A 13782-nucleotide genomic window follows, 5' to 3' on the forward strand; every position below is an offset into this window, starting at 1 on the left:
TAGTAATTCATTTTGAAAGAAATTGATTCTGTCAGAAATGAGTAATGCTTATTTGTTTTAATATTGATATAATGTACATACACTCCGTCAGGTTTGACGTCGATGGTAATTGATTACAGATGGACCTTCTGTGCAGTATCTGGGTCTATATTTCATTGTAATATCAGCTTGTTTGTGCAAGTCAAAAAGCTGAAACATTTTGGGGGAAATCTTGCATCTTGCACGGTTTCTTAGTACAAAGTAATTATAACTGCATTCAACAGCAATCGTTGATAAATAATAAACAAAAGGAATAAAACACTCCAAGACGTGCTGAAAAAAAAATCCCGTATCCAATGTGAAAATAGGCAAGACCATTATTTTATTATTTTTCTACAGGCACATGCCTCTAAGTGTGTTATTCTTTATATAAACCATACACTTCACTGGGCACTTTATTAGGATCGACTCCAAATCTGTTCATTCATGCAATTATCCCTTCAGCCAATCAGGTTGCAGCCTGCACCATGAATAAACTCGTGCGGATACAGCTCAGGAGCTTCAGTTAATAATACACATAAATGATCAGTAAATTTGACCACTGGATGTTTGTCGGTGCCAAATGGGCTGATTTGAGGAACGTTTCATCTTCTCTGATTTTGAGTTAACACAAAATGGTGTGAAAAACAAAAAACATCCAGTGAGCATCAGATGTGCAACAGAAACATCCTGTTAATGACAGAGCTCAGAGGAGAACAGCCAAACTGCTCAGAGCTGTCAGGAAGGCTACGGTAACTCAAATAACCACAGTTTACATCCGTGGTGAGCAGAAAAGAATTGGGTTCCACTTCTGTCAGAAAGAACACCCGGCTACAGCAGGCACCTAATCTGGATGGGGAAAATATCCCGTTTTTTATAGCCAAAAAAAAAAGGTTGTAATATTGTAGTGGATGAAATCCTTATTGTTTGCAAATTGATTTCCAAATTCAAAGTTTAAAACTTCTAATTGTATAAGTATTTACACCATGCTACAAAACCCCTACATTTGTTATTTAAACCTCGAGGTGGATGAGCTACAACACTCCCGTCAGGACGTGCTGGAATCCGAGGCTACCGTAGGTGCAGGCTACATGAGCTTATGACCGAGCAGGCGTATCGGTGTTCCTAATAAACCCCATGCTCCTAACACCCCATGATTAAAAGACCATGCATGACTCTGGACACATCTTTAATCCAGCATATCACTTGTGTGATCGGTGGGAAGGTGTATTTGTGAATCGTGACACTGACCGTCTCTGCACTCACACACATCGATCAGACATTTTATTACAAAGTTAACAGGTGAGGCGTATGTGACCTCTTGGAATGAAGCAAGAGTACATTTTTCAGAACAGTCCAAAAAAAAAATACAACGATCGTATTCTACTACATTCGGGATCATTCGGGTGGGAATGTTGTATCCTAGCTGTGGATCAGAAGTCACGCTAACACAGGAGTCAAGGATGAGACTACAGAGTCGTTTGTAACAGTGTGTGATCTGTTCTAGGCAATCTGATGCTAATTGTAAACCCTACATTACAGTACAGTACATAATTTAGAACTGATGCTTTTATTATACCGATGTACAATTTACAAAGTGCAGATCAAACAAATGATCAGGATTACTCATGGTTTTGTGCTGAAACTTGTAATCGTCTGTTTTCTAGCCGAGAATATGAGTGAGCTTTATGTTTACTGAATTTAAATCTGAAGTACTAATGTGTGTGTGTGTGTGTGTTCATTAATTATGCAAAGATAAATTTGATAATCCTAAACAATCTAGACAGAACACACATACAATCATTTTCAGTGCCCTTAAGGAAAAAAAAACATTTCAAAACAAGACAGTAATTTCCCCAAATGATTAAATAGGAAGTGAAAAATAAAGCAGAAAAGAAGTGGAATTCTGTAACGTAATAAAATTTCACCGTCACCCTCGTTTCTTCAAACACGGAGCCGTTAGGAGGGAACGTGCTCGTGTGTCATTTACCTCTTAGTGTTGTTTTTACAGGAACGGAAATCATCAGTAAAGTGCTGAGAGAACCGACAAACTTACTCGACTAAATAAACATCTGCATCTAGCCTTTGTAGCCTATTTTTTCCTTATAACCTGCACAAAAAGGCAAAACTAGAATCAAAGTGGAAAAAGAGGAAGAGTAAAGTAAAACAGGAGCTGTGTAAGTAAGTAAGGAGTCTTGTGGAGAATTAATCGTACATGGTGAGATAGAAATCTGCACAGTTTTACACTCTCGGGGCTGATAATGGGGGTATTAAACTATAGCTTTTCTTTCTGGTGCTACCCGGGTACTGTTGCAGATCTGTTTCAGTACCATGGACAGGTGCGTATTAACACTATGTCCAGGTGAAAGACACACAGCACCAATGACTTTTTTTCAGCAACAAGGAAAGGAACACCTTTAATACCCCTTTTATTCGGCGAGCGTATGGTCATAGAGCGGCGTTACGGCTTTTACTTTCAGATAGAAAGGTACTTTTCTTCTTTTTTGAAGAAGAACAGACTTTCACAGGTAAAAAGCATACACTCACTGGCCACTTTATTAGGAACACTCCCCGAGTATCCTGTTCATTCCTGCAATCAGCCAATCATGAGGCGGCAGCACGAAAAAAAAAAAAGAAGAACGTAAAAAGGTCAGATGACAGATGATTTACTACACGCAGCAGCCTCTAGAGTTCATACAGAGTGGTCCCGAAACAACATGGAAAAAATATAAAGGAAAAAAATCTCAGGAGGTGGACGGACGTGCTGGTCTGAGCTGACAGGAAGGTTACGTTAACTCATATAGTCACTCTTGACAATCGTGGTGAGCAGAAAAGCAACTCAAGCTTGATAAAACCTTGAGAAGAAGTCAAGAACATGTCTGAATAACTATATGAAGCCGGAATGAACAGAACATGAGACTTCTGAGAGTCGAGAACATGACTGAATAACTGTATGAAGCCTGAATGAACAGTGGTTCCAGATGTTCTGAATAAAGTGGCTGTTGAGTGCATCCTCAACGACGTCGATCTAGACGACAACATACGGTACCTTTGTTCTCGACGACTGGCGACTTTACACGTCTAGGCAGCAGAATGGCAAAAGAACCGAAATGACTTTGGTAACAACGATATTGCTCAGTAAAGCTGAGAGATACAACAAACTGGTCCACTGAAGACTTTGTGCTGTGTAAACTGCCTGAGTCCGACAAGGTCTTACAGAACTGGGTTTCTATCATCATAATAGACTGTGTGGAGGATATTTTTGGAGTTATTCTTCAAGATTAAGGCTCCCATTAGTCCAGCATCATAGGGTTGGTGTAGAGGTTTATATTTTCAGATACAGACCTTGATGTATCTGTTCGAGAAAACATCATGTTGGACCTATTGAGCATGTATTTGTTTATTTATTTATTCATTCATTCCTCTTATGGTGCTGGACTTATGGGACATGATGTATATTATTGAAAATGCTTTAGAGATTCACCGACAATTTGGATCATATTTGATTTCATTTAAATTTACATTTAGTGATTTAGTTTAAATAGTGACACACAGTCTGTAAATATCTAGATATATATATTTTTTTTTACACACTATTCTTTATTCTTCGTAACTGACGTCAGTGGACTCTTTTTTTTTTATCCCCCTTGATCTGTTTTTAGTGTTGAATGATTATATCATTGGACCCTGTGCCGAGTGGGTTTATGAGGTTACATCTGTAATAAAAGAGGCAGACTGCACATACAGGACAAGAGCAGATCAGTACAGACTCCAGAAAGAGGAAGAGGAGGAAGAAGAAGACAGAGAGGAAGAAAAAGAGAGAGCTACGTTCAGTCCATCTTCTCTTTCTGGACCAGCTTGGGAGCGTCAACGAATTCCTTCCCGTTAAAGAGGATGACTGCGGCGGTGAGAGCGCAGGCTGTGCCCCAGAACACCACGTAGGCGAGCGTCTCTGTCCATGTGTCACCTGAGAGCGAGAGACGTGCTAATGTCACAAAACCTTCCCTGTTACAGACGCAAGTTCTCAAGCTTGTAAAAACAAATAAATAAATAAATAAATAAATAAATAAAAAATACATAAATAAATAAAAATCCAGAAAATTAAGCGCTTTCTTTGTCTTACCAGCCATAAAGAGGCACAGGATGCACATGGAGAAGGCCACCAGCAAGATGACAGGTAACTACAGGAGTGAGAGAAATACAACCTCAGTCATAATCACAGCTTTGATGCACTTTCATCCACAGCACTAAACATCTACAGCAGCATTTTGGTTAAAAAAGAAAAAACAAAAAAACAAAACAAAAGTTAATTTTTTCCAAAATTCTAATTGGACATGGAATAAAATAAGGACCGTGAGGAATTTCCAGTCTTTCTGCATTTGAAGTGGTGTCAGACTCTCCAATTCATCTACTGAATAGTTGCCAAGGAAGAGATCGATGGAGTCCTAAAACAAAGCACAAACACAATCACAGGATTAACGGCAGGCGTTCGACTGATCCCTCGTCCTAATTAAGGAACGATGTTGGAACGGAAGACGAATCGGCGGAGATTTACTTGTCTGAAGCCGTCGGAGAAGTTGTTTTTGTAATAACGGATCATGGAATTCCAGCCGTCCATCAGCAAACCCCAGTGAGTCCTTTTCCCGGTCCTGAGACAAAACAATAAACAAAGAGTCAAAGATAATAAAGAGAAACAGCAGACATTACTCTCACTTATTCTGCACTGATTCTCAAATCTGATTGGACGGAAGGTGTCGATTACATAATGATACTGAATTCTACATCGCCCCTTTTCCACCAGAAAGAACCGGGTGCTGGATCAGAGCTAGTGCTGGTTCGAAGTTGGTTCCACTGGCGATCCTTCTAAGAACCGGTTTGCCTTTCCATCGGTTAGAGAGCCGTCACAGAGCTACGTGTTACGTCCCTATATACGTCTCATCTTTCCCAGCAGCGTTAGCGCATCAGTGACAAACACAACAACAATGGCGGATGTTGCTTTACTGTTAATGCTCATGGCTTTGCGAACCTACATTAGAATCCAACGTGTACGTGCAGCTCCATGTAATCTGTATAAACGGAGGTTGCAATCGAGAAAGTACACAACGTTATTTTATTATTAACACAGAAAAAAAGTTTGCCTTAGCATGTAGCTACCTACTATCATGTGTGCTGATAATTGATCATATCGCGGTAAAGTAAAAGTGTATTAAACATTAGTATACTTAAGGAACATTATCAAATGCGCTAACAGTAGCCCCGCCCACAGCCCCTGACACAAGCGGTACTTAAGAACCACTTTGGTTCAGAGGTTCACTGGTTCAGAGCCTTTGCTTAAGCACTCAAACTGGAAAAGAGGCAGTAAACCTTTTTTTTTTTTTTTTTTTTAATGTATTTATTTATTTATTTTTTTAACGAATTTAGCATTTTTTGAAAGGAGTCTCCAGTTTCAGCAATTTTCTTTTTTCAAAATCGAGGATGCTCCATATTTTATGACATGATTTTCAATAATCACAAAACTTGTAATCTTTAGTTATTCGTAGAGGAATAAAACGCATCAGGAATGCTGTTATTAAAAAAGTCATCAACCTCAGGGTGCAACGGTATCTTCACATCAGCCCGGCATCAAACCACCTTCTCACTGATTATGTTCCTGGAAACACACAACCCCGAGCGAGTCTTCCTCACAGAGCTCATATACACACCTGGTGAAGTCGGTCTTTAGCGCTCCTGTTCCTGCGTACTGTTTAGCACATGCGTTAGCGTTGTCAGCCCAGGCTGGAAGACAAACAACAACAACAACTTGGATGAACTAAAGGTCAGGTGTAAGACGGCTCTGTCCAGCACTCAATGGTAGACAATTTTATAAAGACAGCAGATTATTAACGGTGCTTGCAAAGCAACATTCTTTCTATCTTGCATACGGATTATTCTTCTTCTGGACAAAATTTTGGCGCCGTAACTTGTCCCACAGCTTTTGTCCTAAACCCATGAATGAGGTGTCAAATCGACCGGCTCATTTCGGAGAGGTGTGCTATGACTTTTATTAGCGATCCAACCGACGATGTTCGCACAGTAGACGAAAAAGCGGCCAAAAATGTCCCATATACTTGAATGGAAAATTCCTAAAATTTCACCCTAGCAACCGAGTGCCGAGATTTGCCATGTGCAAGCACCATTCACATTTTCTTCAGGAAATGTACATTCTAGTTATTATTATTATTGTTATTATTATTATTATTAATAAAGATTATCACAGATTTACATTACAAATGAGACCTCACTAAATAAAAAAGAAGGAAAAGAAAAAGTAAGAATCATGTAAACACCGTTCTTGTAGATCTTCTCAAAATCAGCTTGCTCTTCAATCTTCTGGCCGGCATGAAGGACTCCCATCCTCTGAAACAAAATACATTCATCAGAATCTAATAACAAGATGCATTATTTAACCGATTCATTTATACAACGACCACTTTTACTCAATTTTACACATACATATATACATTAAAATTACACATACATAACACATATAAAATTAAAGTGACTTCTGAAAGCGTCTTTTATTTAATGACTAATACAGTCCACTTGCTGGTCACGTTTTGTAACACTAACAAACTAACTAACGCTAACATCTTATTTCATCGACTGCAAGTGTAAATGAGGGACCTGACTATTTATTAGTGATAAAAGGAGTGATTTATTTTAGTGGATGTGGTACATGAACTGTAACTATAAACATATAAAAGCTGTTGTTACAGGAAAATAATCAACAGACTGATTAAAGAAATAAATATTTGTTCTGTAACACTATGTCCATTTGTATCGTCTCTGACCTGAAGCTGGCTCTGTAGAGAACGGCGGGCCAGAAGACTCTGAATCACGTTGGTACGATCCAGACAGTCCATGCAGTTACTGCGGAATGTTCCACTCTGCTCCACCACCACCTTCCTGTCCGAGTTCAGCATGAAGTACCTGCGGAGCCGTGGTGCTCGTTACACGTCGTTTTAATGCACAGATTAAAAATACAGACATGATGTAAAGAAAACAGTTCTACCCAAATTCGTCCTGCATCTCAGCCACGGCGTCCACCAAGATCTGCAGGCGATGCCACCTCATCTTACTGCACTCCTTATGGAAATCAAAGGCTATGTACCTTAAGTGGGGGGGGAAATAATCAGCCCTGAGACCTCAGAGTTATTACAGATTCTAAATCACACTCCAGAACAGGGGGGGAAGGGGGAAGAGAGAGAGAGAGGGAGAGAGAGAGATATAGAGAGTGAGAGAGAGAGAGAGAGAGAGGAGATAGGGTGGAGGGACAAAGGGAGAGAGAGAGAATGGTAGAGAGAGAAGGACAAAGGGGGAGAGAGAGAGAGAGAGAGAGAGAGAGAGAGAGAGAGAGAGAAAGAGAAAGTGAGAGGGGGAGAGACAGAGGGGGGGGGTGAGTGAGTGTGTGAGAGAGAAAGGGAGAGGGAAAGAGAAAGAAAGAGAGAGGAGGAACTGGAGGGGAGGGAAGGGGGGAAGAGAGAAAGGGAGAGAGAGAGAGAGTGAGAGAGAGAGACAGACTGAGAGAAATAGAAAGGGAGAGAGACAGACAGATAGATAGACAGATAGATAGATAGACAGATAGATAGACAGATAGATAGACAGATAGATAGATAGATAGATAGATAGATAGATAGATAGATAGATAGATAGTGTGTGTGTGAGAGAGAAAGAGGTGTATCTTACTTGATGCTCCCATTATCCATGTTATTTGCCAGTTTGGCAAACGCCTGTTCAAGAGGCAGCTCTGAACCCTTCTGATTGACCTGGAGAATAAAATCATGTTAATCCATAAACACAGCACACAAATATTCTAAATATTATATTCTAAACAAAAAAAAAGATAAATATACCAAATTCAAAATCACTTGCTTCCCATAAATGAGGACCTGGGAGTCAAAATGTCGCTGAAATCCATCGAGCTGCAGGAGATAAAAGTGTGTAGAAACAGATGTGATTGAACATGAACTTCACATCCAGCAGATGGCGCTGTGGATCTAAACTCAGCTAAACTCAGATATAAAGAAACGTGTGAGCTCCATCAAGTGTTTGTGTTACTCAGAAAAAAAAATGCATAAACTGCATTGTGAGAAAAAGTTTAGAGGAAACATTTAAAAATCTTACATTTGTTTAAGTTTTTTAGTCCCGACGCCGACACACATTTCTATTAATAACTGAATAATAGCTCTAGCAGCAATAACTATAAATTTGTTCTCTTTGTTTTTTTCCTCTCTTTCTATTAGTTAATAAGTCTAATAAAAAATTAAAAAATAAATAAAAATAAAAATCCTTCTGACCAATCAGAACGAGAGCTGAGCGAGACTACGGAATAAAGTGAATCATTTGGTTACGGATGTTTACTTTGGAATCCACAAACCAAACCAAATCTATGTTGCTAAATTCACGTTTAAATAAATATTTTGCATGAAGCGGTGAAGGAAACAACATGAGGTCAGGACATGATGAGAGCTGAAATGAGGAAAGTTGAGTCAGAGAGAGAGAAGAATAAAAACACTCCGAGAACCTTGTTAAACACCGAGTGTGTGCGTGTGTACTGTACGAGCGATGGTTTTAAAGCGTAATGTGTGGTTTCCCTGATAAATAACGTCAGTGGACGAGTGAGTAAGTCTATAATACAGCGACGAGGGGAAACCTGTTAATGTTCAGTGTCAGTAATATACATTTAACATTATGTACAAACTTACACATGTACGTACTGAATCCTCACCTGTTCGTGATATCTATATTCTCCCTTTCTTCACTGTTTAATAATGATTCAAAACAATTCCAGTCAGTGTTCACGGAGTGACTCTTAATGAGTCGAGTAACTTGACTCATTAACAGTCGCTTCATTAACATCGAGTTCATTTTTAACTTAATTGCCCTTCGTGAGTCCTAGATTTTTGTCTGGGGTTAGAACCGTGGGTTTGTTCTCTGTGAACGCAATTCGGTTCAATTCGATTTGATTTCTATTGCGCAAAGCAGATTCACAGGAGAAGAAAAAAAATTATTACAAATGCTAAAAGGTTGAAATTTAAACTAATATTTATATCTAATGAACAAGCCTGAGGTGATGGTGGTGAAAAAAAAACAACTCAGATGATATGAGGAACCTTGAGATAAACCAGATTCAAAAGTGAACCTCATCCTCATTGTAGCTTTAACACGATCCTAGCGCAGGCCGCTAGCCGCTAGACCACCAGAGAACAAAGAGTCAAGAGAATCTGAATCTCACGCTCGCTCACTCTCACTCATTTTCTACCGCTTATCCGATCTCGGGTCACGGGGAGCCTGTGCCTATCTCAGGTGTCATCGGGCATCGAGGCAGGATACACCCTGGACGAAGTGCCAACCCATCGTAGGGCACACACACTCTCTCATTCACTCACACACTACGGACAATTTTCCAGAGATGCCAATCAACCTACAGTGCATGTCTTTGGACCGGGGGAGGAAACCGGAGTACCCGGAGGAAAGGCGGAGGCGGGAATTGAACCACTAAGCCACCGTGCCCCCCCCGGTCTGAATCTCATTTAGGAAAAATAAAAAAAATAAAAAAAATGAGATAGATAGATAGATAGATAGATAGATAGATAGATAGATAGATAGATAGATAGATAGATAAATAAATAAAAAATATTTACAATTCGAACGATTTGTAAAAGAATTTTTGCAGCCCAAATTATATTTAATCAAAAATTAAAATGTTTGATTTTTTAAAAATTAAATTGCTAAGAATTCATTTTTTAATTAGTTGGAAAATAAACAAAGTGAGTAAAGCTAAAATAAATAAATAAATAAAAACACTTTTCAATCTACTTTAGCCTGAAGTTTTTTTCTGAATGACAGAGAGGATCAGAAAAGCCTGAACTACTACATCACACTGAAACATGGAGAACAAAGAAGAAGGAAGCATGTGAGAAATCCTCCTGTCTCACTTACAGCCCATGTGCCAACGAAACCATGTCAAAGATGTTCTTAGTGTGTAAAAATGACAATAACAAATAAATAACTTAAATAAATAAATAAATAAATGAGGCCTTACGTGATTGGTGCTGCTGCTGATCTGTGGCTTGGGCTTGTACTTCAGGTTGGGTCTCTGAGACCAGAAGAAAGGCATGGAGCCTCGAGTCTGTTAGAGGCGACGGAGATCGGGAGAAAAAGAGGTGAAGAGTATTTTCATGCACGCACGCACGCGCACACACGCTGCTTTGAGACAATGTCAATTGTTAAAAGTGCTATACAAATAAATTTGAATGGAATTGAACACACACACACACACACACACACACACACACACACACACACACACACACAAACAAACACAAACAAACACAAACAAACACTCACATACACACCTTCTGCTTCTCATGGATGCATCCTAATAACAGTCACTGTATTTACTTACATTACATCTACAACGTGTATTTACATTACATCTACAACGTGTATTTAAATCAGTTCATTAGCACTTTATTAGCGTTCGCAGTGCAGGTCACTGTGTACAGTGTTAGTTTAAAAACAACACCATATTTAATAGCACCCTGTGATTAGTCCTGCAGCGGATCTGAGAATTCAAAATCCCTCTGGTTTTATGTTAAAAGTTAATGTTTTGAAGTGAACACCACATCCATCAGGAGGATTAGAGGGGTTCAAGGAGTGCCTTCAAAAATCATTAAAGCTTTTGGTAGCGCAAATGGACCTCATTAGAGATTTCGGATGTTTCCTCGGGCATCTCGTTAAAGTTTCAGTGATCAGAACGGTCCTTTCAGAGCCGACGCCGAGTCTCTAACGCTGTCTTTTATTTTTTAAAAACCTTTTCTAAGATCCCTTTTAAAACTCGTCTGCTCGGACTGTCATCGAATCACCGCACGGTTAAAACATCTTGCTGACAAAAGACTCGTCCTGGTGTTTACTGACCTGCACGAAGGAGGCTCTGCTGTTATTATACTGCACTATCTGTTCCGTTTCGACAAAGTTAGCGGCGTGTCCTTCCGAGTCGATCCCTACAAACAAAAGGTTACACAGTGAAATACACCACGCCGACCCACGCACGATAACGTGTGTGTCGGGAACGCCGCCTCACCTCGGACGTAGTAGCGCACGCCGGCTCGGAAGCAGCTCCTCCTGGAGATGAGGATCCATTCGAATATCTTGCCGTTAATGCAGCAAGGCTTCATGACAATAACTGGGGAGAAGAGTTAAGGATAGACTCGGCTTACACACAGTACGCGGCACACACACACGGGAGTCTTAACCAAATGAAAAACGGGCCAAGGATACAGCCGTGGACGACAGGAAACGTGAACTTGTGGAGCTGAAAAGCATAGAAATGAACACAGATGAAAGTTATGGAGTTTTGTGGGTTGTAAAAAAAAAAACATCACATATGAGAGAAAGATCTTCCTGTTCTAAACATTATGTATTATATATTAAATAAATCATTTTTAATATATTTAGTATTTAGAGGCATGAATTTGAATGAACATGATTTACGTGTTTGTTTGTTTTTTAATATTTTCATGTCTTAAGTATTATTATTTTTATTATTTGTGTGTGTGTGTGTGTGTGTGTGTGTGTGTGTGTGTGTGTGTGTGTGTTAATGCTCAATGTTTGCCACGTTGGCAATGAGGTCATATAATAAAAGGTCATATGATGTACGCCAGCTGATAGGAAATGTGATATGAAGTGAAACTCACTCTATTCACCACACTGCCATTTGATTTTGTGTGTTTTTCTTGTGTTTTATATTTAATTTACAACAACTGTTCATTTATCTTTGCATCAGGAAGCCAGCGTTTGGTCTCCGAACATTTTCCTGGGCACTGGAGCCAATTCAAGACCTTGAGGCTCATGTATACAAGAGCTTGTCCTGTGCACAAGGAATATGTTCCATCTCGCAACCTGTGATCAGACTGTGAGGCGTGAGGTCCGATCCCAGACCCTGCAGACTGAGGGGCTTTTTACACCTGGTCACTTCATGCGTTTTCTGTGATCAGATAGCTATCCGATGGTAAAAAGACCAGGTCTAAATGTCCTCCGAAACGTTTTCGAGACAGATATAAATCCGATCGTTCGAACCCCTTCAGGAGGTGGTCTGGGACGCGTTTCAGATGAAACTGGACAGGTGTAAATGAATGTGATTGTTCAAGCCACATACGTCAGCGCTATACTCCTCCCAAACGGAAGTACGTCACTCGCAGGTGACCAAACCGCATACACAAAAGCGTGTTCCATTTCAGTTACCCCGGAAATGAGGTAAAATATATTAGCATTTTGGGCGGGAGTAGAAAGATCGGATCGATATCCGATTCGCCGAGACGCGTTTATGTGGCCTAATGTAAATGGAGCGGTTTTAACAAATCGGATCAGAGACAACACATGTAGTGACCAGGTGTAAAAAGGCCCTGACTGAACACGATGTGGAAAGAGCAATCCATCTCGATCTTCAAACCCTCTGAAGCTCCACCTCTTCTGTGAGCCCTTACAGAAGTTAACCCTTAACCTGCCCCTAAGTCCCAAAACTTTGCTTTGCTTCTTCTTCCGGGAGAAAAGCGTCTGCTACTTGGATCGATGTAAATGTAGGGGTTTTGGGGAAGCTCTGTACGAAACCCAGCATAAAGCCGTTCGCCTACGTAACAAACGATTCGTTAATCCGTGAAAATATCGTGCCTTTATATAGAAATAATCGTGCCTTTGTATAGAAATGTATTACTTAAATAATAATTTAAATAATAAATATCCATTTATTATTTAAATTCGGTGCTGTGGAATGTCCATGAAACATGTCAGTTCCTGTCTCGTCTTCACCACTTCTCATTTCTCTCCCTCACAAATTCACCTTCTTAGGTTACTGAGAAACCGCAAAGCTTGACTGAAACCTTTCGTACTGAAACCTTTTGATGTGAAAATGGAAATTTGCAGACTTCCCTCCTTCTGTTACAAAAGCAGTGACAAACGAGACCTTAAATCATTTTGCATAGAATTCACTTTACCGGCCCATGAATTAGTTGTTGCTATAGAAACGACTCCGTATTTCTTCACGCGCTGCTGAATTCTCGAATTCGGCCAATCGGATTTGAGAATTTAGCGATACGGTAGTATAAGGAAATTCAAGCGAAATCTAAATGGAAGTTCAACAGTTTACTTTTCCAAAACAAAACTACACTTTTTTTTTAAACTTTTTACTTTTTAACAAAATTGTTTATTTTTATTTTTTTCCCCATGTTTAATTGTTTTTGTTTTTTCTTTTTGCCTTTTTGCAAACCTCAAAAAATAAAAGTTATTTGATGTCATGGTCAAATGTAAAGGGAATATCATGAGAAGGGAATTATTTAACCGCATTAGAGCCTCATCGCTGCTACAGAAAATGTAAAAACATTTAACGACGACAAACTTAAACCGTTACTTTTCGAGTCTTGATTTCGCAGCTGATTATACACAACTTTTCCATTTGTAAAAACATTTTTATGTCTTAGGTTTTCTTCTTGCTATTATTATTATTATTATTATGTGTGTGATCGTGTTCATGCTTAATGTCTGCTTTGTTTCGAATGAGGTCAAATAATAAAGGTCATATGATGTACGCCAGCTGTTAGGAAATGCGGACTGAAGTGAAACTCACTCTATTCGCCTCGTTCCCATTCGTATCCCTGTTTGTTTCTCTTACGTTGTATGGTTAATGCACAACAACTCTCCGCTCATCTTTGCTCCTGTAATCCAGCT

General features: G+C 39.5%; 1 protein-coding gene across 1 annotated transcript in view; it reads right to left on the reverse strand.

The window, feature by feature from the left end:
* Positions 1 to 1287: 1287 nt before the first annotated feature.
* sacm1la (SAC1 like phosphatidylinositide phosphatase a) overlaps positions 1288 to 13782 on the reverse strand; it is a 22307-nt gene continuing 9812 nt past the window's right edge. The window contains exons 7-20 of the mRNA XM_027133837.2: positions 11341 to 11374; positions 11144 to 11245; positions 10978 to 11063; positions 10103 to 10189; positions 7911 to 7979; positions 7744 to 7823; positions 7070 to 7168; positions 6849 to 6987; positions 6345 to 6414; positions 5721 to 5793; positions 4574 to 4667; positions 4371 to 4463; positions 4142 to 4199; positions 1288 to 3985 (exon numbers count right to left, since the gene is read on the reverse strand). Of these exons, the coding sequence (XP_026989638.1) occupies positions 3849 to 3985; positions 4142 to 4199; positions 4371 to 4463; positions 4574 to 4667; positions 5721 to 5793; positions 6345 to 6414; positions 6849 to 6987; positions 7070 to 7168; positions 7744 to 7823; positions 7911 to 7979; positions 10103 to 10189; positions 10978 to 11063; positions 11144 to 11245; positions 11341 to 11374 (1221 nt within the window). The 3' untranslated portion in view covers positions 1288 to 3848. The remainder of the gene's footprint in view (positions 3986 to 4141; positions 4200 to 4370; positions 4464 to 4573; positions 4668 to 5720; positions 5794 to 6344; positions 6415 to 6848; positions 6988 to 7069; positions 7169 to 7743; positions 7824 to 7910; positions 7980 to 10102; positions 10190 to 10977; positions 11064 to 11143; positions 11246 to 11340; positions 11375 to 13782) is intronic.

Source organism: Tachysurus fulvidraco, chromosome 7 (assembly GCF_022655615.1).
Source record: "Tachysurus fulvidraco isolate hzauxx_2018 chromosome 7, HZAU_PFXX_2.0, whole genome shotgun sequence".
In the NCBI taxonomy this organism is placed as follows: Eukaryota; Metazoa; Chordata; class Actinopteri; order Siluriformes; family Bagridae; genus Tachysurus; species Tachysurus fulvidraco.